The sequence below is a fragment of the Lissotriton vulgaris genome, unplaced genomic scaffold (genome assembly GCF_964263255.1).
Source record: "Lissotriton vulgaris unplaced genomic scaffold, aLisVul1.2 SCAFFOLD_908, whole genome shotgun sequence".
Classification (NCBI taxonomy): Eukaryota; Metazoa; Chordata; class Amphibia; order Caudata; family Salamandridae; genus Lissotriton; species Lissotriton vulgaris.
Genome location: NW_028255349.1, coordinates 23,375 through 48,720, shown reverse-complemented (window position 1 = coordinate 48,720; position 25,346 = coordinate 23,375). Strand labels below are relative to the sequence as shown.

The 25,346-nt window shown below is 45.2% G+C and overlaps 1 protein-coding gene across 1 annotated transcript in view; it reads right to left on the bottom strand.

Annotated features, from left to right (window-relative positions):
• SEZ6L (seizure related 6 homolog like) overlaps window positions 1-24,087 on the bottom strand; it is a gene marked incomplete at its 5' end in the record, with an annotated part of 799,882 nt that extends 775,795 nt beyond the window's left edge. Inside the window, one exon of the mRNA XM_086951928.1 lies at window positions 23,371-24,087. Within this exon, the coding sequence (XP_086808054.1) occupies window positions 23,371-24,087 (717 nt within the window). The remainder of the gene's footprint in view (window positions 1-23,370) is intronic.
• Between the last annotated feature and the right edge of the window lie 1,259 nt (window positions 24,088-25,346).

The window sequence follows — 25,346 nt, the reverse complement described above, 5'->3', positions numbered from 1 at the left end:
GAGCAACTCTATTTGACCCTAGTTGTATTAGTGTCTGTCAGGGGTCCCAATCACCCTTGAGTCACATGGGTGTCTAGTTTTCAGAAATGTCTGCTTTGTTAGACTACCCCAGGTAGCAGCCAACCCGAGCCCAAGAAGGGCAGTCATTCAGCATGGAAGTAGGACGATATTGGGACTTATTCCAACTCTGCTATCCATATGTATAACCCAAATAAATCCAAAATCAAAATGGCCTTGTTTTCCAAAAAGATGGGGATGCTTTAGTCTCCAGGGGGGCAGAGAGACTGTTGGTATCATATTAGAGGTGGAGACTAGGTCCGATGTGTGGGTAGGCCAACCTCACACCATGTAGCAAGAAACAAAGGGCCATGTGTATCAAGATACCCATTTGCGATTCTCAAATAGCGATTTTTAAGGAATCGCTATTTGAGAATCGCAAATGGGTATGTATATACAAAATGGAATTTTTTTAGTGATTCCTTAGAATTCCTTAATTGCGATTAGCAAATTGCGAATCGCAATTAAGGAATACTTTCCTATTCATTTCTATGGGCCAGGAGGCCCATAGGATTGAATGGGAAATAATTCTCAATTTGCGATTCGCAATTTGCTAATCGCAAAATGAGAACAATTTCAAGGGTGCAGGGGTGTCCAAAGGACACCCTGTTGCACCCCTGAAATATGCATGGGTGCACATGTGGTGCACATACATGCCCTAAGGGCATGTATGTGCATCACATGGCACTTTGAAAAATGCTGAAATATGCATTTTTAAAGGAATTCGCAACTTACCACCAACTAGAAGTTGGTGGTAATTTGCGATTCCTTAAGGCCAATTTGCGAATTTTTTTGGCTTCTTACATTGCATTTAAGGAATCGCAAAATTTGCGATTCCTTAAATGCAATCGCAAAATAAGGAATCACAAATTTTGCGATTCCTTATTTTTAAAGCCGATTTCCTTGATACATACCATTTGTCCAAATTGCATTTGCAAATGCCGAAATTCTGCGAATTTCGGCGTTTGCGAAGTCAATTTGGCTTGATACATATGGCCCAAAACTCCCTGGTGTGTAGTGGACTTTATGGCCCTTCCGCTGGGGCAAATTGGGATTGAAGACCTCTCATCTGCCCCAGGGAGGCAGAAAGACTATTGGAGGTCATCTGGGGGGTGGGGTTAGGACCAATGCATAGGCGAGTCACTGATACACATTTATCTACAAATAATTAATTCCTGTTGTCTAGTAGACTTTCTGCCCACCCAGGGCATATTGAAGGTAACACCCTGCAATATGCCCCGCGGGCAGAAACACATTTGGACTTTGGGGGTAAGAGGGGGCATTAGCCCATTGCCAAAGGGACCTCCCACCTCCTAATATAATCCCTGGTGGTCGAGTGGACTTTCTGCCCCCGTTGGGACAGACTGAACGAAAAAATCTTCTATCTGTCCTTTGACGGGCAGAAATACTTTTGGGGTCACTTGAGTGAGAAGGAGCTAGTCCCAATGCCTGGAAGGGCCACCTCCACCCAGTTACTCATAAAAATCCCTGGTGTCTAGTGGGATTTCTGTTTGGAGTTAAAAACCTTGCCCCCAGAGTGGGAGGGAGCATATAGAATTTTTAGCCTGGGGGAGGGTGAGAGCATCAGCCCATTGCCGGAAGGGTCGCTCCACCCCTCCAAATATAATCACGGAGGGTCTACTGGGTTTCTTCCGGTCACCAGGGGGCAGATTGGAGAAAAGCACCCCCTATTTGCCCCCAACGGGAGCAGAAAAGCTGCTGGGGGTTATGTGGGTGGGTGGGAGCTAGGCTTGGTGCCTGAGAGGGCCACTCCCACTGATTCTGCCTTTAAAAAGCACTCCCTAGCGGAGTAGCATAATGTTGCCCCCACCCTTGCCTGTCACAAATACAGGACACAAAAGTGCTCTTTGCACATGTTTTCTTTGTGCCCTAAACAATATTAATGTAGATTGTTGCACTTGACATCATAATTATTATGCATTCACTGTAGAATTAGAGAATTGTAACATACACTGTGTGTCTTACATTTATTAAATTATATACTCTCTGGAGACTTGAGAAAAAACAATGATTTATGTAAAGTGTGCACTCATTTTTCATGTTTGCATTTAAATGTAGTTCTTAGTCCTACTTATACACACGTATTCACATTTTTACTGTATGCTTATAAATCTAATGTACTGACAGTTTTATTCATTTGTGTTGGAATGTGCACACACATATTAAATATATACCATTGATGTAATACTTTAGGTAGTCCTGACCAAGCATGGTTTACATTCTACACAAAAATGCTGTTTTCCATTACTGTTTGCATGTCTTTTTCTTTGCAGGTACACTCACTTGGTTTGTTAGTCTAAGAATAGATATATCACTGTACTAGAGATAGAGAGAGTGCCTAAGAAGAAAACCTTGACAAGTAACATGGATAGCCAGAGTGTCAACTAAAATCTGCCTTTTAATAATGCTGCATCCTCACTCCTCTTACAGACCTCCCGAGGCTTCGCCGGGAGCAAAGCTTCTTTTTAGACAATCACTGACCTCTGGTCTACGCACATTGTGCTCTTCAGCAGCGCTTTGGACTTTCGCGCACACCTTCATTTTAGCAGCCTTTCCCTCCTGCACGCCACCCAGAGCGCCTCCCGCTGATCGTCTCCTCCTGCCGGGCTGCTGCTCGGAGTAGGGACGGGCGAGTCTTCCATCTTGGGCGGCTCTGGGTCAGCGATGCAGTGTTTGGGCCCCTCCCCCCCCCGAAAAGTACTTCAGGCGCCCAGCGGACCTCGCGCTTATCCTCACTCCTCTTACAGACCTCCCGAGGCTTCGCCGGGAGCAACGCTTCTTTTTAGACAATCACTGACCTCTGGTCTACGCACGTTGTGCTCTTCAGCTGCGCTCTGGACTTTCGCGCACACCTTCATTTTAGCAGCCTCTCTCTCCTGCACGCCACCCAGAGCGCCTCCCGCTGATCGTCTCCTCCTGCCGGGCTGCTGCTCGGAGTAGGGACGGGCGAGTCTTCCATCTTGGGCGGCTCTGGGTCAGCGCTGCAGTGTTTGGGCCCCTCCCCCCCAACAAGTACTTCAGGTGCCCAGCGGACCTCGCGCCTATCCTCACTCCTCTTACAGACCTCCAGAGGCTTCGCCGGGAGCAACGCTTCATTTTAGACAATCACTGACCTCTGGTCTATGCACGTTGTGCTCTTCAGCTGCGCTCTGGACTTTCGCGCACACCTTCATTTTAGCAGCCTCTCCCTCCTGCACGCCACCCAGAGCGCCTCCCGCTGATCGTCTCCTCCTGCCGGGCTGCTGCTCGGAGTAGGGACGGGAGAGTCTTCCATCTTGGGCGGCTCTGGGTCAGCGCTGCAGTGTTTGGGCCCCTCCCCCCTCCGACAAGTACTTCAGGCGCCCAGCGGACCTCGCGCCTATCCTCACTCCTCTTACAGACCTCCCGAGGCTTCGCCGAGAGCAACGCTTCTTTTTAGACAATCACTGACCTCTGGTCTACGCACGTTGTGCTCTTCAGCTGCGCTCTGGACTTTCGCGCACACCTTCATTTTAGCAGCCTCTCCCTCCTGCACGCCACCCAGAGCGCCTCCCGCTGATCGTCTCCTCCTGCCGGGCTGCTGCTCGGAGTAGGGACGGGCGAGTCTTCCATCTTGGGCGGCTCTGGGTCAGTGCTGCAGTGTTTGGGCCCCTCCCCCCCCCAACAAGTACTTCAGGCGCCCAGCGGACCTCACGCCTATCCTCTCTCCTCCTACAGACCTCCCGAGGCTTCGCCGGGAGCAACGCTTCTTTTTAGACAATCACTGACCTCTGGTCTACGCACGTTGTGCTCTTCAGCTGCGCTCTGGACTTTCGCGCACACCTTCATTTTAGCAGCCTCTCCCTCCTGCACGCCACCCAGAGCGCCTCCCGCTGATCGTCTCCTCCTGCCGGGCTGCTGCTCGGAGTAGGGACGGGCGAGTCTTCCATCTTGGGCGGCTCTGGGTCAGCGCTGCAGTGTTTGGGCCCCTCCCCCCCGACAAGTACTTCAGGTGCCCAGCGGACCTCGCGCCTATCCTCACTCCTCTTACAGACCTCCCGAGGCTTCGCCGGGAGCAACGCTTATTTTTAGACAATCACTGACCTCTGGTCTACGCACGTTGTGCTCTTCAGCTGCGCTCTGGACTTTCGCGCACACCTTCATTTTAGAAACCTCTCCCTCCTGCACGCCACCCAGAGCGCCTCCCGCTGATCGTCTCCTCCTGCCGGCTGCTGCTCGGAGTAGGGTCGGGCGAGTCTTCCATCTTGGGCGGCTCTGGGTCAGCGCTGCAGTGTTTGGGCCCCTCCCCCCCCCTGACAAGTACTTCAGGCGCCCAGCGGACCTCGCGCCTATCCTCACTCCTCTTACAGACCTCCCGAGGCTTCGCTGTGAGCAACGCTTCTTTTTAGACAATCACTGACCTCTGGTCTACGCACGTTGTGCTCTTCAGCTGCGCTCTGGACTTTCACGCACACCTTCATTTTAGCAGCCTCTCCCTCCTGCACGCCACCCAGAGCGCCTCCCGCTGATCGTCTCCTCCTGCCGGGCTGCTGCTCGGAGTAGGGACGGGCGAGTCTTCCATCTTGGGCGGCTCTGGGTCAGCGCAGCAGTGTTTGGGCCCCTCCCCCCCTGCCACTCCCCTTCATGTGTCCCTACATATTGGTTGGCCAGTCCCGGCAGCACAGCGGACGAGCGCAGCGGGCGCGACGAAGGCACGCCGAAGTTGCGCCTAAGTTGAGCCCGTCTGCGCCCGTCCGCGACAGGCCGGGACCAGGGGCCACAGACCCTGCCCTTCCTCTGGTATACACCTCTGCCCAACTGTCTTCACATCTCGCTTCTGTCCCACTCCCCCCTTCCTTAGTACAGCATTTAAACACTCTTGGTATCTACGCCCCCCACTCCCCCTGCCCCCCCCAGTCCTTCCCAGCCCTCCCCCCTCCACGTCCTGTACTCCCGCTGGTACCTGCCCCTCTCCCGGTCTCTCGGCAGCCTCTGCCATTCTGCTTAACACCCGCTCTGCTGCCAAAAATCAAATAGCGCTCTTTAATCTCCTCAACACTGATTCCCCTGATTTTCTATTTCTCACTGAAACCCGGTTTTCCTCGGACTCTCTTCCTGACCTCTTGGCTATCCTTCCCAACACCCAATATGCCCTTCGAGCAGACCGCCCTGACGGCAAGATTGGAGGGGGTGTGGCAATGATAATTCGCTCTTCCATGAAATTCCAACTTCTCCCTCACCCCCCCATACCCAATGTGGACCTCCTGGTGGCCCGTTCTCTAAATCTCATTCACCTCTCACCGTTGTCTTCATGTATCGCCCCCCTCAACCTATGCCTGCGTTTGTGTCCATTCTGCAGGATCCCCTGGCCACACTGGTGGTTAATAATTCTTCGCTACTACTGCTTGGCGATTTCTGGCGATTTCAACTTTTGGCCGGGCGACCCTATGGAGGACTCCTCATCTAAAGATTTCTCTGCTACACTTCAGTGTCTCAATTTTTCATCTCACGTCTCGGCCCCCACCCACATCCAGGGTCATATCCTGGACCAAATTTGGTCTTCACGCTGTAACCTCTCATCTACTTCCATTCTTCCCTGCGTCTGGTCGGACCACTCCATGATCTCTTTTTCCATCCACTTGGGTCAAGCTGAGAAAGCCCTTCTGCCTAAAAACATCCTGGCTCGAAGTTGGAACCAGACCGACCTTAATGCTCTCTCTTCTTCCCTGACTTCATCTGCCCCTAACTTGACTGACCTATCCCTGGAAAGTCAGGCTGATGCCATCAGCACTTGGCTTTCTTCCGCCTGCGACCAGGTCGCCCCACTTAAAAAGGTTAAATCTGTCCGCCCCTATGATGCGCATAAGTGGTTTACTAGAGACCTCAAATCCCTTAAATTAGATCTTAGGCGCTCGGAACGTCATTGGAGACGGAATTACTGCCCCACCCTCCGCCTCAAATATAAAGCTCTTCTCAACAATTACAAAAAAGCGATTCTAGCGGCCAAAACTAAATATTTCACCGAGAGAGTGGCCCTCTCTGCCAATAAATCTCGAGAGATTTTCTCATTAGTTCATAGCCTCGCCACTTCCGATCGCACTTGTTCCTCTCCTGCTCCATCTCAATCTCTCTGCTCTTCACTGAATGACTACTTCATCGACAAGATCATCAACATCAAGACCAACATCCCCATTGTGCCTCAACCTGAACTTTCTGGTTCCCTTCCTTTGCCCTCCTCTGCTTTGGACCACTTTCAACCTATTTCATCTGAACTCTTCCTTGACTTGCTTATCAAGGTCAAGTCTGGTTCCCCTGCGGACTGCGCTCCCGCACGGATTCTTAGAACTCTCTATACTAGCTGCCCTGTCCCTCCCCTCACTTTCCTCAATGCTTCTTTAGCTTCGGGTTCTGTCCCCTCTTTCTTCAAATCCGCGATAGTTCTCCCTATTCTGAAAAAACCCGGTCTTGACTCTTCTCTCCTATCTAATTGTAGGCCTATTTCTCTGCTCCCCTATCTAGGGAAGATCCTTGAAAGCCACGTAACATCTTGCCTCTCCACTTACATCGAGGAGAATCACCTTTTGGCCTCCCATCAGGCGGGCTTTCGCCTTAGCCACTCCACTGAGGGAGTGGTCCTTGCGGTCCTGGATGAACTCAAGGGGAAAGCCGATAGTAACCTCCCCCAAGCTCTGGTCCTCCTCGATTTGTGCGCTGCGTTTGACACGGTCGATCATGCCATCCTTCTCGATCGTGTCAGCGCAGCGGGCATCCAAGGCACCGCCTTTTCTTGGATCGCATCCTTCCTTCAAGGAAGATCGCAAGCAGTCCACCTCTCTGGTTTTTCCGCTCCCCCCGTCCTGTCACTTGCGGAGTCCCCCAAGGCTCCTCCCTCTCCCCACTTCTCTTTAATCTTTATATCCGCCCTCTTATCTCTTCTCTTGTCGAGCTGGGGGTCTCTGTGTACAACTACGCAGATGACCTCCAGCTCGTCTTTGACCTTTCATCCTCTGCCGATTCCCTTCCTAAGTTCTGTTCCACTCTAGTTTTTATTTCCCAGTGGATGAGCCTCAATCATTTGAAGCTCAATCCGGACAAGACAGAGCTCGTCCTCACTGGAGGTTCCTCTAACCCTTGGTCCCCGTCACACTGGCCCCTTTCCTTTGGTCCCCTCCCTCACCAGCTTCCTCTGTTCGGACTTTGGGCATCAAGGTCAGCAACGATCTGTCCATGCATGCCCAAATTAGTTCCGTTGTGTCCTGTTGTTTTTTATCCCTTCGCTTAATCCGCAAGATTTCCCGGTTTTTTTCTCTAGATGCCCTAAAAACCATCATTACGACCCTTATCACCTCTCGCCTGGATTACGGGAATGGCTTGTACGTAGGCATCCCTGCCTACGAAACCCGTCGCCTCCAGGCTATCCAAAACCAGGTGGCCCGCCTCATCCTTCGCCTTCCCAAATCCTCTCACATCACCCCTGCACTCAAGTCCCTTCACTGGCTTCCGGTACATCTCAGATCCTACTTTAAATTAGCCTGCTTGGCCTTTCGGGCGCACGCTCGTTCCGCACCACATTTCATCAATTCTCTCATCACCTCTCACGCCCCTAGTCGCACTCTCCTCTCTTCACCTCTTTCTCTCCTCTACATCCCTCGCTTCCGTAAATCACGCACTAGGGGCACCCGATTTTCTGTTTTGGCCCCCCGGTTCTGGAACAGTCTTCCTCTCTCTATCCGTTCTATTCCTATTTACACCCACTTTCGTAAGGCCCTCAAAACCTTTCTTTTTTTCTCAGGCATTTCCCAGCTAGTCCCCTTGGGTTCCCTCCGTAAGTTTTGATGAGTCCCCAGCGCCAGGAAGCCGCTTGGCCGCAGTGCGCTTTACCAAGTCCCTTTTTCATTTCATTTCATTTCATTTCAAAAGCTCATAGTTGACAATGGACAATACCGTTCCTATGTCTGGCCTGGGAGAAAATGTCAATGGTTCAGCCTATAACATGTGAATGGAAAGGACAATGGAGCTACTGATGATGACTGATGATTAATATTCACACTGCCTGAGTTTAGGATATTTTCCTGTGGACTTTGAGAGGATTAGACCTCTATGCTTTCCTTGTTATTCTTTGTTGAGTGTGTCTTAGGTTAATACTAATTTACATGTCCCAGGAATACTCCTGACTGAGCTTCTGAGATGCCTAAACCTTCCCTTACTTCTCGTACTTCCCCACATTTTTCCTAATTTTCTCAATGTCCCTGGTTTGTGAGATTCCAAAACCATCCTCCTTAGTTAATGATTTTAAACTTCACTCATGTATAGAAGAGAAAACCAGAAACTCTTCTCTGAGCACCAAATTTTGCTTCTAATCTTTTGTCTTGCTGTGACTCAACAACTTGTTTGCCTTATACGGGTACGCCTACACTTCTTAAGGAGGTTGGGTTTCCTGGTTGTTATTCTGCACCATTATAGCATTGTTCTGAAATGTGTCTATCTTAACTTGATTGCTATCTTGTAATAAACATTCTTAACTATACTTACTGATTTCTGGACTGTATTATGTAGCTGTTGCAAAGTCATCCTTGTGCCCTGGGCACCCCAATTATTTTGCTGACTGTTACTGGTGGTAACTGACTCTGACTGTCCCTGGGCTTAGCCTACCAGGCCCTGGGACAGTGCTATGCTGAAAACACATTTAGAATACAGTGAAACATCTACATACACTAGGTTACACTATGGGTTAGGGTACCCCTATGGTTGGAATGACCTCCCCTATAAGGTCCCAATACATAATAGGGAAGGGTGATTAAAGCTACCTCTAGGTGCCTAGTATGTAATGGGGCATGACAGTTCAGAGGCCAGCAGCTCTTTCTGCACCTGCATGTGTGCACTGTTGAAGCCTGGATTTAGTTTAAAAGCAACCCTGTGTTGCAGGACTTCTTTTAATAAATAAATAGTGCCCAAACTCAACTTTGGTGTTTGGGGCCCTTAAAAATAATAAACGAAAATATTTTGGCATATTAGGTACCCCCAAGGTCTCCCTTAGGTGTCACAGGGCTCAGGGGTCAGGTACGTATAAGGAATACCCTTAACCTTATAAAAGAGGTTTTATATGCCTGGGTTATAGTAAAATTGCACATTTCACTTCCCACGTTGTAGAGTGCTTCCCAAAACTGAATTTTGTGCTAGGAGCACTGTGGAGTGAAATCTGCAATATCATTGCATATTGAGAAGCCTGAAAGTCTCTCATATGTGTTCCTGGGGGGGCTGATCCTGTAGCTATAAGCAGGATCCTTATATAATCATTTTAATATTCCTTTGTGCTGGAGAAATTGGACATTTCATTTACCCCATTGTAGATTTCCAGCCACATAGGTGAACATGGCAATTAGTTAATATTTAATAACTAACGCTAGGCTTTACAGAAAATATAATTCAAGGACTTAGTAGAATGGTATTAATAAATCTATTAATATGCTGCTGTTGAATTTATCATGAAATGCACAGAAAAGAAGTTATAAGACATTCTTGTCTGTCAGCCAAAATTCAGCCTTCCAGTGATCTGGCCTGATAATTCAGAGTTAAAGTGGATTAGCCAGCCTGCTTTGATGAAGTGAGAAGTGGCACCTGGGTTGAAGAGCCATTCTGGGAAGAGAGGTTCCTGCTGCATATGAATGACAGAGCAAGGGGGAGGGGTCGTGATCCATGAGCTACATAGGCTCAATGGGACAGGCAGAGAAAGCCAGGTCCATCTATGCCCACACCCTCTGAACCCAGCTAGATGGCAAGTTTAAGGAAGGAATGTGCAGATGCCAGGGGGAGGAAGACTATGGAGATGACCTATCCTGGAGGTTGTTTTAGACAGCTCTTGCCTCTCTGCTGGGGCTTCAGCTATATTGAATTTTGGAGAAACAGTTCTTTCTGCGAGACCATTGTGCCACACTTTGGAGGAAATGGTCATGCTCTGGGCTGTTGCCTTGGACCTCATTGGACAGTTGTGCTCTCCTATGTGACCCCAGAAAACTGCTGCTTTAAACCCCAGAAGAAGGAAGAGTCCATGCTGGAAGTTTGATTTGTACCAGCCAGGACATGCACTCTGACTAACTGCTCCTGCCTCACAATCTGGAACTACAGCCCTATGGATCAAACCTGCTTCAAAAGGACTAAAGAGTGGACTTCCTGCAAGCTTCAGGTTAACATAGCTCACCTGGACCATCACCACCTCGAATTACAAGTCTAGAGTGACTCAAGTGGGTTTGCAAGGGTTTTGTCCAAGTGGATTGAGGGAACTGAAGTCCCTTTTCAAGGACCATCTTGGAGCTTCCAGACCCTTGGAGTAAGTTTTGCACATGTTGGGACCCTCAAAGGAACTTCAGGAAAAAGTTTCAGAAGTTTGGAGAACATTTGAACAACATTGAAAAAAGCCCCATAAGTGGACCGACTCAACAGTCCCTCACCGCGAAATGGCCTGCCCTCCAGGTTTTTCCAGCTGAAAAGCTTCCAGGGAGCTGGTGGAAACCCAAGCCGGTGAACCGTCACCATATCCGGCCTGGTGAAGAGTATCGAGGGATCCAGGAGAAAAATCTCAATAAAAGTTTCTATGTCCAAACGTAGAAAAGGTGAGCAGGACCAACTGCAAGAGTCAAGCTCCCACCTTCAACCGCGAGCCAGCCTGGATCTCTGGTTCGTTCCATTGGAAATCTCCTGAGGTCTGACTTCCATACATTTGACTTAGAGCTCATTGCAAGGCAAGCTGGCGCACCCAAACCTAATCCGGACTGGTGGAGAACTTCGAGGGACCCCGGGAGAAAAAGATCCAGAAAAGTTTTTAAGTCAGAAGGTAAAAACTTTGACAAGGCCTATCACGAAGGGTAGTTGCACAGGGCTCCATCACAGTCAGCCTGAAAGTTTGACTTTGTCCCGGTCTAGGACGATCAGATGTTCTAATATGTGCTATAGGTTTCTACGTGCTATATAGTGCAAAACCTTATTTTTAAATCACAGCTCTTATTTCCTACTTTGGACTTTTTTCGTTTTGGTGTCATTTTAAAGATACAAATATTTCCTATGTTTATAAATTGGTGTTAGATTTGTATTGTGTGTTGTGTCTTTGTTATTTACTGAATTGGTGTTTTTAAATGCTTTAAATACCTGTTGCAGAAGTTAAGCCGGTCTGGTTGCAGCCGAGCTACCAAGGTTTGAGCATGAGAATAATTTTCTGAGACCTATTGTGAGCCCAGACTGTGTTAGTGACCTTCTTGCCAGTGGTAGAAATATATTTACCACTACTAATAATCCACATTTCAACAGTAGCAAAATGTGTTACTCCATAAAGTGAAATTGAGTGATTTAATGCCCAGGCGGCGAAGAAATGGCCAATCGGAGGACATATGGTAGTGGGTTGGGCCAGAGGACTGCACTACTGGTGTCTTGTGGGCTTTCTGCCCATAAAGGCAGATTGGAGGTAAAAAAACTCCCACCTGCCCCTGGGAAAGCAGAAAGATGTTTTTGCCTGCGGACGGGGGAAACACTAGCACATTGTTGAGGGGATGGTTCTGCCTCTATATATAGTCCCTGGTGGTATAGTGGGCTTTATACCACCCAGCGGGAGCAGACTGGATAAAAACACATCCAATCTGTCTCAAACAGGAAGAAGAAAGATTGATGGGGGTGTATGGTTATTTGGGGGGGGTCAGAGTCAATGCCTGGGAGTGACACCCCACTCATTTTGCAATGAAAAACACTCCTGGTGTCTCGTAAGCTTTCTGCCTACCCGGCACATGAGGACTGGTGAGGAGGGTGGCACGGAGCCGTCCCCCGCACCAAAGCAATTAAAATCCTGAAATGTCAGACCTCACAAATGTTGAATGACCAGCGACCGTACTGTTTGCAATTTCTTTTTTCACTCATCATAAATAACTGAGTCACCTATCTATACCAATCCCCAACTAAACCATATCTTAATATAAATGTATTCAAACCATACTTGTAAAAGAGCAACTATTGTTTTCTGCAGGGATAATAATGGGTAAATCTTGATTTTATTTTTATTTTATACACCACCACTTACTGATTGCATCAATCTAATTCTACTATTTGTGGCAAGACAGCAACTATCTAAGTGTTAGAGTGTCGGAATGTCTATGACCCTATCAATCAGAGGAAAACATCTTCGGGCGTAGGGTCTTGCTCCCTTCATCTACCATCTTGTGCAGTCCAAGGGCAACCATACATTATACCTACACTTCACAGCCTGCACCTCTGTACATATATATGTCAGTGACTCACATCCCTGTCCCTTAGTATCACACTTCCTGGAGCTCTCTAGCATTCTAGCCCCTGGCTTTCATGCTGCTAGCGTATCTCGTACCCCCCTTCAGCCAGCAGACAGTCTGGGGACATTGCGTTGTATTCACCTCTCAGTCACTTGCAGCACAATGGGGGTCCCACTTGATGTTCTTCTTTAGTGCACCCACCAACTTGGCTTAATCTGAGACCCTCTGCATCTCTTTAGTGCTATTAGGTGTTGGACCTCGCACTGAGTGGCATATCAACAATGTGTTAAATACCACAAGGCCCCTAAATAAACACACAACATGTACATACACATCAACTGTGAGAAATCCTGTCTGGCTAGCTAAAATCCCAAGTGTATTTAATTCCTGGACCTTTAGATTTTGATTTTTGCTGTAGTCTGAGTTATGCTGAACTGGCTCCAGTACCTCTGTACTCTATTCAAAATTAAGCACTTTTCATTTTTAATGCAGTACCTTGCTGTTGCAAGCATCTTATTCGAGGAAGTCCGAATATTACACTAGAAAAATGTATAGCAGACGGGAATATGATTCAGAATGTGTTAGTCCTGAATAAAGTTTCAGCTAATTACTTGGTTACAAACCAAGATGACAGTTACCTACAGTATGCTTCCACATACCAGAAAAACACTAAATTAAATCCTATGCATAGCATGTCATATCTTAATAGCAGTTCTGACTGAAACAAACAGTTCTATTTAATCTTATTATTTAAGATTAGCCATTCCAAATATCTTCTCTTAAATTGTGATATATTTCTTCTGAGGAGGTACAGCCCATTTATGTGAATGGACACAGTTTGGAACTGATAAGCTCTGTCTGTTACAGAAACTTCTTGTGGACAATGGGCAGGAATTCGCGTAGTTCCTATGGAATGACTGTGAGGAGAGGGCTATTCGCCAGAGAAGGAACTAGTTAAAGGGAAGTGAGGAATGAATTTGATCTTTGTGGGATAAATTCTGGGTTCCTATGGAGATTTTTCCCTAATGGTCCTTTACGCAGAAGACACTGTTGGATTTGAATAGTTCATAAGGAACTTTCACAACACTAAACTGAGATCAGTTTGCTGCAAAATGATCTATGGGAAAATGTTAGTGTTATCTACTGGTTACTTAATAAACAAGCATTTGCAATGCAATCGGTCTCGACTTTGTGACCTTATATGTATTTAGCTATGCAGCACATTAGCCTGGGTGCTAAAACAACTATTGTTCTATAACATGGAGAGAAAGTAGGCACCAAACTGCGTGACACATGGAGAGAAATATTGCCTTTCAGCGGGAAATGGTATAGTCTAAAGCTCTTTTTTTAATATAAAAGAAGGGCCTTCGGCGGTCAAATCACTGAAAATACAAGATTTGAAAATAACATTGTCTACAGGTGCTCATGGAGAACAATGTCTATGGACTAAAATATAGAAAATCCCAAAGTGATTTTGGTATTTAACTGTCCTCAGCTGGTTGTTTTGTATCAAGAAAGTTAAATTGGGGCATTGCCAGACAAATTAAAAAAAAGCAAGTCCCTCAACAGAAAACAATTCTGGTATATTACTGACCTCTGCTGGTTGTTTTCTATCAAGACAGTTAAATAGAGGCAGTTGAACAGACAAAAAAGTCCCTAGGCGGAAGCAGACAAGTCCTAGGGCTGATCTCCAGAGCATACAAAGTACATACACATAAAAGTATATACTAAAGTATATACTAAAGTATATACAAGAGGTCTAGAATGCTTGACCTAAAAAGCATAGGCATATATTCTTATTAAATGATTCAGTACACCACATTTTAGATCTTGAATACTTGAAGAAGTGAAGAATATGCAGGAAGATAACTGGGAAGTAAATATTTAGGGATTGCTTATAGATTCCCACTTCAATTCTTCTGCTTGGAAGTACTTGGAATATGCCTGTTATCAGTCTGCCCCCTGAAGTAGGCCAACAGGATTATAGAGGCATGTGCTGACTGTGAAAATGTTGTTTGCTTGTTAAGGACTTTGGGTCCTGATGTTGCAGCTTCGGAAAGGTCATTTTAATCAAGTTTATAATGCTGACTATGTGAAGCTAATTTGACTGGAGTGCTCTAATACTGAAGCGGACTTGTACGCAAGATGACACTGCCCAGTATTTAGATCCAATAGAATGGTCCTGGGTGGGATGGGTTCCAGTGTAGGAGATACTTTCAGGTTTTTTCTCAAATAGAGCGCCGTATCCTTCAAGGGCAATACAGTTCTTGAACTGCAGCGACTAAAGAACAACACAGGTTACCGAAAGGAAATCTTTCCTGAGAGTCTCCTCTAATTTCTACTAACTCAAAAATATTGAACTTACGTCTCCCTGATTTGGTTGGTGTTGGAAGTGGGGGTCCTTATCACTTACAGACGCCACCAAATGCTGGATGCTGGAGTCCCCAACCCCTTGCTTCAATGTTAGGCTAAGTAAGGACACTGTCTAAGATAGCCCTGCTGTTGGACTTGGCTCTTTTTGCAAGGTCATCCCTGAACTTTTTGCCCTCCTCCTGTATTTTATCTGATCTGTTTTTGTTGGTTTTATGACTCTGGGCACTTTACCACTGCTGATCAGTGCTAAAGTGCATATGCTCTCCCTATTGTAAATTGATGTATGGATTAGTGATTCCATTATTGGCTGTTATGGTTTGCTTGTCAGACCCTGGTACAGTGCACTGTGTGTGCCCAGAGCTTCTAAACCAAAAGCTGCTAGTGGGCTTGCAGCACTGGTTGTGCCACCCACAGAAGCAGTCTGCAAAAGTGTGTCTAAGGCCTGCAATTGCAGAGCCTGTGTGCAGTCCGGTACTGCCATGCTGACTGGGCAAGTGCATCCACTTACCAGTCCCTAAACCTTCCCTTTTCTTCATATCAGACACCCCAATGGTAGGCCTAAGGGCATGGTGCATTGTAAGTATAAGGTAGGACAAGCCCCGATGTGTGTTAAATGTCCTAAAAGTGAATTACAGCCATTTTTGTTTTTCACTATTGCAAGGGTACCTATTCCCCATAGGCCAGAATGGGCAGTTTGATTACTGCATCTTATAATCTTAACCGACTCAGGGAACATGGTAGAAATTTAAGTTTATTCTGCCTCAACTCAGTATGATAAAATACATCTTTTAGTGAAGTTTATTTTAACATTCTGTGTTTGAAAATACCACTTTTAGAGAGTAGGTATTTTCTTGTCAAACTATCCAAGCCTGCCTCTGCTAGGTTGTGTATTCCTTGTCTGTAGTGTGAGGGATATGGGCTGGGGTGTTCCAGGAGACAGGGTAAATCAGCCCAGTGGTGAATAAAGAGATCTGCATTTAGATGAGAGGGAGGAGTTGCACCTGAGACCTGAATAGGGCTGTGCCTTTCCTACACAACGCTGGCTCCACATCCTGTGGTGTGTCTGATGCCTCTGCCCTGCACTGTGAAAGGAAAGAAGGAGTCATGTCAGCAGAGTGCTCCAGGACTGACCAGAACTGGTTTGGACTAGGGAAAGGCCTCTCTGCCTTCAGAGAACAAAGGGAAACTGTGTATAAAAGAGGGGATCCAAACCCCAGAGAATTAGATCACTTTTGGACTACAAGAAGAAACCTTTGCTGAGGAGAGGAACCAGAAGAAACTGAGGAGAGACTATCCCTAAGTAGAAGTGCTGCTTGGGGTATTGGCCTGCAGTGGTTGCCTGACTGACAAAGAAAGGAGAAAGGAACTTTGTGTGGTGTGCTATATTCGACTTGTAAAGGATGTCCAAGGGCTTGAGATGCCTCCTGCTGAAGTTTCAGGGACAACAGACTTTAACCACCAGTTCCCCAAGAGGTATTTGGAAGTGCCTGCAGCTGTTTGGGGCCTTCTGAGGGACAGTGTGTCGCAAGGAGCTGAAAGTGCGACTCACGAAGAAGAAGTGTGTCTCCATCGCAGGCGCTGCCGTCCCATCGAGTATGTCGCCGCTAGAGCTATCACATTGCACTGCATCATAAGAAACGTCACGCAACATCGAAGAAGCGTGTCGCTGTTGCAGCCGTTGCCATCGATCACTGAGCAAGGGTGTTGCAGCTCTAGCTGTCGCATTGCACCATAGAAGCGCCTCACATCCACGGAGAAGCGTTGCTCCGTCGGAGCCGCTGCAGCTGTCGCATCGAGCAGAAGCGCCTCGCATCAGGGGAGAAGATTGTCGCTGCCAAAGCCCTGCCATCACATCGCTGAACAAGGGGTGTCGTCACTGCAGCTGGCGCATCGAGTCGAGACATCTCGCTACATCGGAGAAGCGTGTCGCATCAAGAAGAAGACCCCATCTTTGTTTCTTGGCACCAGATCTTCAGCGAATCACCGTTCTTGCATGCAAAGGACTACTGCCTCACCTTTCCTGCAACACTTTCGTTGCGCTGCGTGTCGCATCTTAAGGTACATTGACTCAAAGTGTTCCATTTTAGGATCTAAAGAGAACTAAGCCAGTTCGACCCTTTTAAAGTACAGTATTGTGGATTCGTGTCGTTTGTGGTCTTGTGTTAAATCTATATAAAGAATACTTATTTTTAATATACAACTGTGTGGTGTCCATCTGTAGTGTTGTCACTGGTAAACTGTATGTGTTCACAAATTATTTACACACTGCCTCTGAGATAAGCCTGTCTGCTTGTGCCAAGCTACCAAGGGGGTGAGCAGGGGTTATTTTAGGAGTGTACCCCTTACCCTGACTAGAAGCAAGGGTCCCTATTTGTCACAGGTACCGACCTATGCCAACTTGAGACACCTGCTCACCCCCTTAGTAGCTTGGCACGAGCAGCCAGGCTTATCTGCAAGGCACAAGTGTACAATATGTGCAACCACACCTACAGCAACCCAATGATGTCACCACAAATAGACTCCACACAAGTTTTTATAAAATGAGTATAATCTTTATTTAGGAAGTTATACGATATGGCCACACAGTACAAAATCAACATATAAGAATGGGTAGTATTCTTCCCGGTGGGTTGGTAGATGCTAATCCTAACCACTGCTTCTAACCAACAGTTAAGCTCACTTCTGACCGTTTCCGAAAGGTAGGCCAGTCGTATTGCCAGAATCATACAAGTTGCAAAAGGAAACAAATACTGCAATGCATAATGATATTCTCTTGTACTGTGTCAACAGAGAAACAATGCCATACGTAGTGCCACAATCATGTACGTTTTCAATAGAAGGAAGAATGCAATGTGTATCACTACCAGCATGCCCTGTACCAGGAAGAAACTAAGCAATGCGTCACGCTACAATCCTGTTCGGTGCAACGAAGAAATAATGCACTGCGCCATGTTATAATCAGGTACTGTGCAAGGAAGAAATAATGCAATGGGCAACGTTATAATCAGGTAATCTGCAAGGAAAAATAATGCAGTGCATAGCGCACCAAGCATGTGGTTTGTCAGGCACAAATGAGACAGCGGAGATGGCGGCGTTTTGAAATAGTAGGACGACGAAGGGTTGACACATTGGGATCAACATACTAGGTAACTACCATAAGGATACTTAGCATTTCTGGAGCCAATAAGAGGCATAATATATCGGTCACACAAGATGGATCTTCCTTGCTTAAGATAAAGCTTCTTTAAATATACAATAATAACCCGTTGGAAAAATAAGGATTTCCGTTTTCCGAATTACTTTCAAAACAGGAAGATAAAGACTAGAAAGTTAAGCTAAAAGACATACAAGTCTTTTTTCAATCAACTCCGCTAACCACTGAGATTGGAAACTAATACGCCTCGATACAACTACTGCGCCCTGAAGAAGTTCTGGTTTCAGAACGAAACGCTTTGGCTGATGTTTTTTCGAAAAATGGATTATTAAATGAGTATTGCAACTATACATCACGACTCAGTGTCTATATATGAGGACACTAGAAAAGTTGTATAGTCTCTGATAACTGGATGAGACCAACTTGTATAGCAGTGCTTTTCCATACTGGACACAAAAAAAAAAAGGTCTCCCGAAGGATACTGGTCTCGGAATCGCTGAGAGGTCAGATCAACCTCAGGGACCTTCGGAAACCCACCTCCTGTGTTGCAGAAATCTTCAGAGTCCTCATGAGCTCCGGAGAAGCAAGCCAGTGAGATGCGCTTAGGTGCCTGCTACTGCAAGGCAGTAACTCCTTTACTCCAGGGGAGATTATTCAGTCGTGCAACGTTGTGAAGGCAGTCGAAGTACTTAGTTTCTTCTAAGTATAATCTTGTCCAGCCAAAATCTAAAATCCTGTAGTCAGGTAACCCACTTTATACCCACGGGAAAGTGTTGGACAGATTCTGTGGACCCTCCAAGGGGAGGGACAAAAAGTGGAGGTAACCATAAGAAGCAGATCCTACTTTCCTACAATCCCCTGTACGGTATATAGCAAATGCAGTGAGTGAATAAGTCTGACCACTACAAAGGGTGGATTTTGAAGGCTCTACCACCAAGAAAATTGGGGAAAATGGTGCATTCTACAACACATTTGCCATTACATTCTCAATTCTATCAGCTTTTAAAGCACAGTAGAGTGAACTTACTGTGCACCAGGATCATTGTTGGGGACTCTTCAATGATTCCTTGATTATCACCCTCCAACTGTGCCGCTCATCTTTCCATAGCCCCTCGCTCAGATTTTATTTGTTTTATAGCACATCTCAAAACAATGTAGGTTGTCAGAGCACTTCACATCATACACACAGACTATAAATCATATGCTTGTAAACCAGTGTGTATAAATTGTTACACAAGGTAAAGAGGACTACCTGGTATATGATTGACATGTCATCCATACCGGTAGACATTTTTTAAGAGTGCTTGGTCTGGAGAAGCACAAACTCGGGATGTAGAACATACAACAGGGGCTAGGGTTGACTTTAATAATAAGAATGTATTTCTAGCCAAACAAATCTTTTAAGCAATATCAGTATAAAGGTATGGAAAGACTGGGATAAAAACATAACTTTCTAACCTGTACCATGCAGCTTGCATGCAGCCCTTTGATTGCAGTTCATATCTCACTCTGCTAGATTACAATTGTAACTTAAGAACTGTACAGTAACAATAGAGTTTCTGTGACAAAAGTAGCAACTCACTTAGCGATGCATGTAAAATATTGTTCTTTGATATAGATGGTACACTTTTATAGCAGCAGGCATGTTAACCCTCTGGGCTACCTTAGATGAGTCAAAACTGCCAATAGACAAAACTCATATCTCTCTGCAGTGGGTAAAAAAATCACCAGAGTTATCTTCACATTTTTATTGCTGCCCGAAAACTGCTGAGTGTACAAGGATCATTGCAGTGCTATTAAAACTGCTGCACCACTCCAAAACTGACCTCTATAAACAAAAAATATTGCTTCCCACCCTTCCAGCCTCCAGGAGAAACGCCTAATGCCTGGTAGGGCCAGTCTGGCCTTGCGTATAGCTAAATATCGTAGCTTCAATAATTATGCGGACTGAGCTGTGGATCATTGCCCAACATCACACTCAATATTTCATCTTTCACAACCATGTGTGGTATGCATTTGTACGTACACTATCTCAAAAGGCTAAACTGTTTGGGCCCGATTCACAGAACTAACTTAAGACTAAATCCTAAACTTACTACCATGTTTGGTATTCACAGAAGGCACTTACTCATTTTGGTATTCACAGAAGGCACTTACTCATTTCGGTATTCACAGAAGTTAGGAGTCCTAACTTTCGGACTCCTAAATGCCTTCTGTGAATACCAAAAGTCTTAAAATTAGGATTTTTCTCAGTTTAGTAGTAGAAAAGTTTGGACTCCTAGCTTTAGAACTCCTAAATGCTTTCTGTGAATACCGAAAGTCTTAAAATTAGGATTTTTCTCAATTTAGTAGTAGTAAAGTTAGGACTCCTAACTTTAGGACTCCTAAATGCCTTCTGTGAATACCGAAAGTCTTAAAATGTGTATTTTTCTCAACTTTACTACTACTAAACTGAGACAAATCCTAATTTTAAGACTTTCGGTATTCACAGAAGGCATTTAGGAGTCCTAAAGTTAGGACTCCTAACTTCTGTGAATACCGAAATGAGTAAGTGTCTTCTGTGAATACCGAAATGAGTAAGTGCCTTCTGTGAATACGAAAATGGTAGTAAGTTTAGGATTTATCTTAAGTTAGTTCTGTGAATTGGGCCCTCTGTGTTGCGGGTGCTTTCAATTATGTAAGACCAGTGTTAGTGTGACCATCAAGCGTCCTAAAACTGTTCAATAAAAAGTGCACGAAAAAACGTATTCTTAAGTAAAAAATGCTAATATTGCCAGCACCATAAGTAAAAATCCTAAACCTTGAACTTAACTTTGATTTATTTATAAACGAATGCATGTGTGAGTGTTTATAAAAATGAATATAGGCAGGAATGCGGAAGTAAATGGTATGGGATTTTCAGACGAGCACTACAATCTTACTTTGCCGATAACTGCCTTTGAACCACCCAAGGAACAAGCAAACCTGCATCTGTGATAGTGAGAGAGAATAAAACATCAGAGGCGTTGGCGCTGGTAGGCACTACTGCGGCACTGGCAGTCGCAGAGTAACTTCTCAGCAGTCAATGCTTTGCGGTAGCAAACGCAGGTAATATCTCTTAATCACACATGCGGAAAGCGTTTGATAATTACAGCGCCTTCTGCTTCGCCCTAGCCAGGCAACACAATCAGACAACATTTGGCACCTGGGCCAGTTGCACATTGTGTAGATTGTTATCACTGCATTTGGCATGCCACACACAGCCTCCACAGGAAGCAGTCAAGTCATGAAAAGCAGTAAAGATAACGAGTTTCCAAAGCGCTGAAATATCTCTGCCCGGAGAATGTATCTCCGAGAAACATGACTAGAGCATAAAGGCGTAATGCGTTTTATGCCGCTTTGGAGGTAGTAAAACATTTCCAAATGGCTTCATTTTAGGGGATTTGTGCTGGTAATGTAGTGGGTGAATCAAATGGTGCAATACACAGAGATTCAGCCGGAGCATTCCAAATATGGAACCCCAAGGAGGATGCTGGGAAGGGGGCGGGTGCAGGTATGCCATTAAGCTTAGAGGGCGAATGCCTAGTTGAGTTGGCTTTTGCGTGAATCACCTTCTGGTGTATGGTTGGCTTACTGAGTGTGAACAGTTTCCTTTTTAATAGCATCCAACATCTTTTAAAGCGTTGTGGATTATACCCACTGTCGGATTGGGAGAGAAAATAGGCCTGGGAACCAAATTAAAAGTGGGCACGGTTAGCAAATCCGAGAGCTAAAAAAAGTAGCCGCATTTGCAAATCAGGGCAATGCTAAACTTATAAAGGCAAGGGGCCTCATTTATGAGGCAGTGCGTCACTTTTACGCCGCCGGTGCATCACTTTTTGTGACGCACCAGTGGCGTAAAAAATGTGCCTTGTTGCGGCATATTTACAAAGTGACGCATCTACGTAGATGCGTCACTTTGTAAACCCCTCCGCCACATTATACCTGCGCCAGGTATAATGTATGCAAGGGGGGCGTATTGACGCAAGGAAGCGTCACTTTTAGGACACCGTTGCGTCAAAATCTTGCGCCTGCCTCACAGCAGGCGTAAGACTGACGCAGGCCCTTTCACATAGGGCTTTCCCCCATGTGAAAGGACGCATTGCTGGAGTTGCGTCACTTTTGTGACACACTCCAGCAATGCGTCACTTTTGCGCTTACAGATACGTCAGAAATACTGACGTATCTGTAACTACTTGTGACATGATGCATCATATTATAAATATGACGCATCAGGAATGTCGCAAGGAGGGCGCACTGAGAAGTGACGCATCGCCGCTTTCACGCAGCGATGCGTCATTTCTCATAAATGAGACCCAAGCTGTTTACGTGTTTTGCAAGGTATGGAAGGCTGCACGTATTTGTGCTTCCTTCAGGTAATGTTTGTGGCAATATCGAAGGAAACAGCAGTAAAATCCGGTCCTTTAGGTCGTAAAATAGACCCAACAATCAGACTAAAAAGCAATGTATACACTGACTTGTCAGATCAGCCTGTACGTCCACATATATGACCACTCACCTGAAGGTCAACAGAGCCCATATAAATGGCCCTTCTACAGAGCTTGTGTAAAGGTTGTGCAATAGGAGTCCGGCCAAGATTGTTTAAATACCACTGGTATTTGTAATTTTTGAGTGCCGGGAATAGCACTGGATTACACATTTAATTCCATGGCTCCCTTGAGGAACTGGGCTTTACTGCATGATTTGGGAGTAATGCACCAGATTTCCATGGTAATTACCCAGTTGGGTCCATTTCAACCCAGAAATATCACCAGCTTTTAACAGTGCTGCTTTAAGGTTTTTCGGGGCACTGGGCAAAACATATTTTTGGGGCCCTCTTTCAGTTTTATTACCCGTTTTCTATTAATTGAAGCGCGCATGATGGCAAACTTCCAAAAACAGGCTTCACACCAAAACAGTTGCAATACGTCTTTTCATGCCCCCAAAAATCCATAAGGTGCCACTGGGGCCAGGCAGAGAGAACCAGACTCAGAGGTAGAGGTAGGCAGAGACGAGAAATGTTGAGATATGGAAATAAACAGAGGTGATATAGATAAAGTTAACTTATACTGGGGCACCCTGAAAGGTGGAAGCCCTGGGAAATTGCCCACTTTTCTCATGCCTTAAACGTCTCTAGCTTTTAGATGGTGAAATGTCTATGGTGGGTTTCCAGGGATGCAGTACTGTTGAATACCTTGTAATTTTCACTCAGCCAGAAACTCTTCCTGTCCAAATGAGTAATACACTAACTTCACAGTGAGGGCATTGGAAATTTGCCTATAACCTTTTTGCAAATACTACATTTTGAGTGTTGATACATGCAAAGTCAATCCCAAGAGCAACAAATAGATCTTACATTATGACAGTGAATTATTTAGCAAGATATTTTATTTAAGTTTATCCTTTGTCTTTTGCATTTTTTCTTGGCCGTTCACAGAATTGAATTCGATTAATATATGCATACATTTCATCTAAAGAGTAATGTATTGTGTGACAACCTTACTGCAACAGCAAGTACCTTACCTGGTGTCTGTTCCGTAGTGATCACTGTTGTGGTAATTATGGTTGAAGTGGTTGTATCCTGGTTATCTTCACGAATAGAATAATTTAAGTCTCTTTCACCGGTATTAATTACATTGCCATCCACTCTTACAGGAGCATTTATGTCAGGCAAAGTTTGCCTAACAATGTCTGGTATGTCCTGGAAGGTAGGGGTGTTTGATGGTTGAGGTGTGTAAGGGGAAAGCTGAAAAGGTGCCTGAGTTATTGGTTTACTGTATCCTCTACTGCTTAACCATGCTGGCTGATCAGGCAGTTCTTGTTTATGCTCACCAGATTCATTCAAAACATCTCCCATCTCTTCGGGGTCTTCAGTAAAAGTTGGTGAACTGAAACTTGGCAGAGTTGGAAAAGTGGATGCTCTAGGCAGGATTGTTGATATCGTTTTGGGTCGTAGTAGTTTTCTTGCTGTGTTCACTTGCCGTAAGGAGGGTGGCTTTTTATTTGCACTTCCTAATTCTGCAACAGTAGGAACCAGTGTGGGGATCTGTGAAACCTCAAGATGGACTTTGGGTGGATTTTTTTCAGTCTCAAATTCTAAAAAGTCTTCTTTCAACTGGTAAAGATTTTGAGTTGTTGTGTCAGTATGTTCTGTCTCTATTTTGTCGAACCTACTGTTTGTGAGTTCATCGGAAAGCAACTCATACGGAATTGAAGGGGTTGGTTCTTCATCTGTAACATCTGAAAAAAAAAGAAAAATCTATCAATTGACAAATTATATTATTTATAGAATGTCAGCCTCACCATCCCCATTTTATTATCATGTATTGCTTTTATGTTTTAGCGCTGATCTCGATCATGCATGTACCACTGGTTTCACCTATAATTTGTGGATGAGTTGAACCTCTAGAATTTTACACCCCAAAAACACTTCAACAGCATGCCCACCGGTGGGTGGATCAGGGGCAGTGTTAAACCTTGCTTTCATGAGGCAATGTGTCCCAGAGACAAGGTACAAATCAGTACATCAAAATACCATTAAGTAAGAACGGACTGAGTCAGTAAGTGAGTTCTATGGCTGAATTTGAACATTTTAAAAGTTTTATTACAAAAATTCAAAGGGTCAATACAGAAATTGTAAAGTTCAAATGCATAAAGTCTTTGCCATGAAGGGCGATACAGAAAAATAGGGAAAATCAAAAACAGGCTAAGCCCAATGAGCAGCAAGATCAATAATAAATCGGAGAACATCTCCTGTGACATCGGAAAGCCACCTGGCTCACATCCTGATTTGAGGATTTATATAGGAAATCTTCTCATCAAATAGAATGTAAAGTGCAGATCATCATGCTGTGAGCAAAGGAAATACCTTTTCAACAGACCAAAACACTGATTTAAGTAGTGTTCTACAGCCTTACCATCTCAGCACATTTCCACTAAGTGAATGCTGATTCAGCTTCCTCTATGCTAATGTCACCCGAAGATATCAGAACAAACCAGTTACAAAACAACCGTGAACCATTGAGAATGAATGCAATGATATAGGAAGCTGACTCTATGTGATATATCAAGAAGTTGATCTACCATATAAAGAGTCCAGCGGCTCCCTTATCCGTAATGGACAGGGGCTTGCTATGCAATCTCAAGTGCTCTACTAGGGGGCGCTGTGTGGTCGAACAGCCTTAAGCTTAACACAGAGGAGTGCCAGACATTTGCAAATACACACAATGATTCATAAATGAGAACATGACTCAAGGAGGAAATCAGCACCAATTTATGAAAATAGTAAGTATCTTTTTTATATGTTTAGGCATCATAGAAAAATCATTCAGATAAGTGCGTTTTTAAATATAAATACTTTTCAGGTTAAAAAGTGTACACAGTACAATTTTGAGTTCTGCAATGTTATCCTATGGAAGGAATAACAGGTTCTGCAAACACGTACAGTACATTGACTTACAGGACCAATCTCCAGGAGTTAAGGTGAGCCTTGGGCAAGG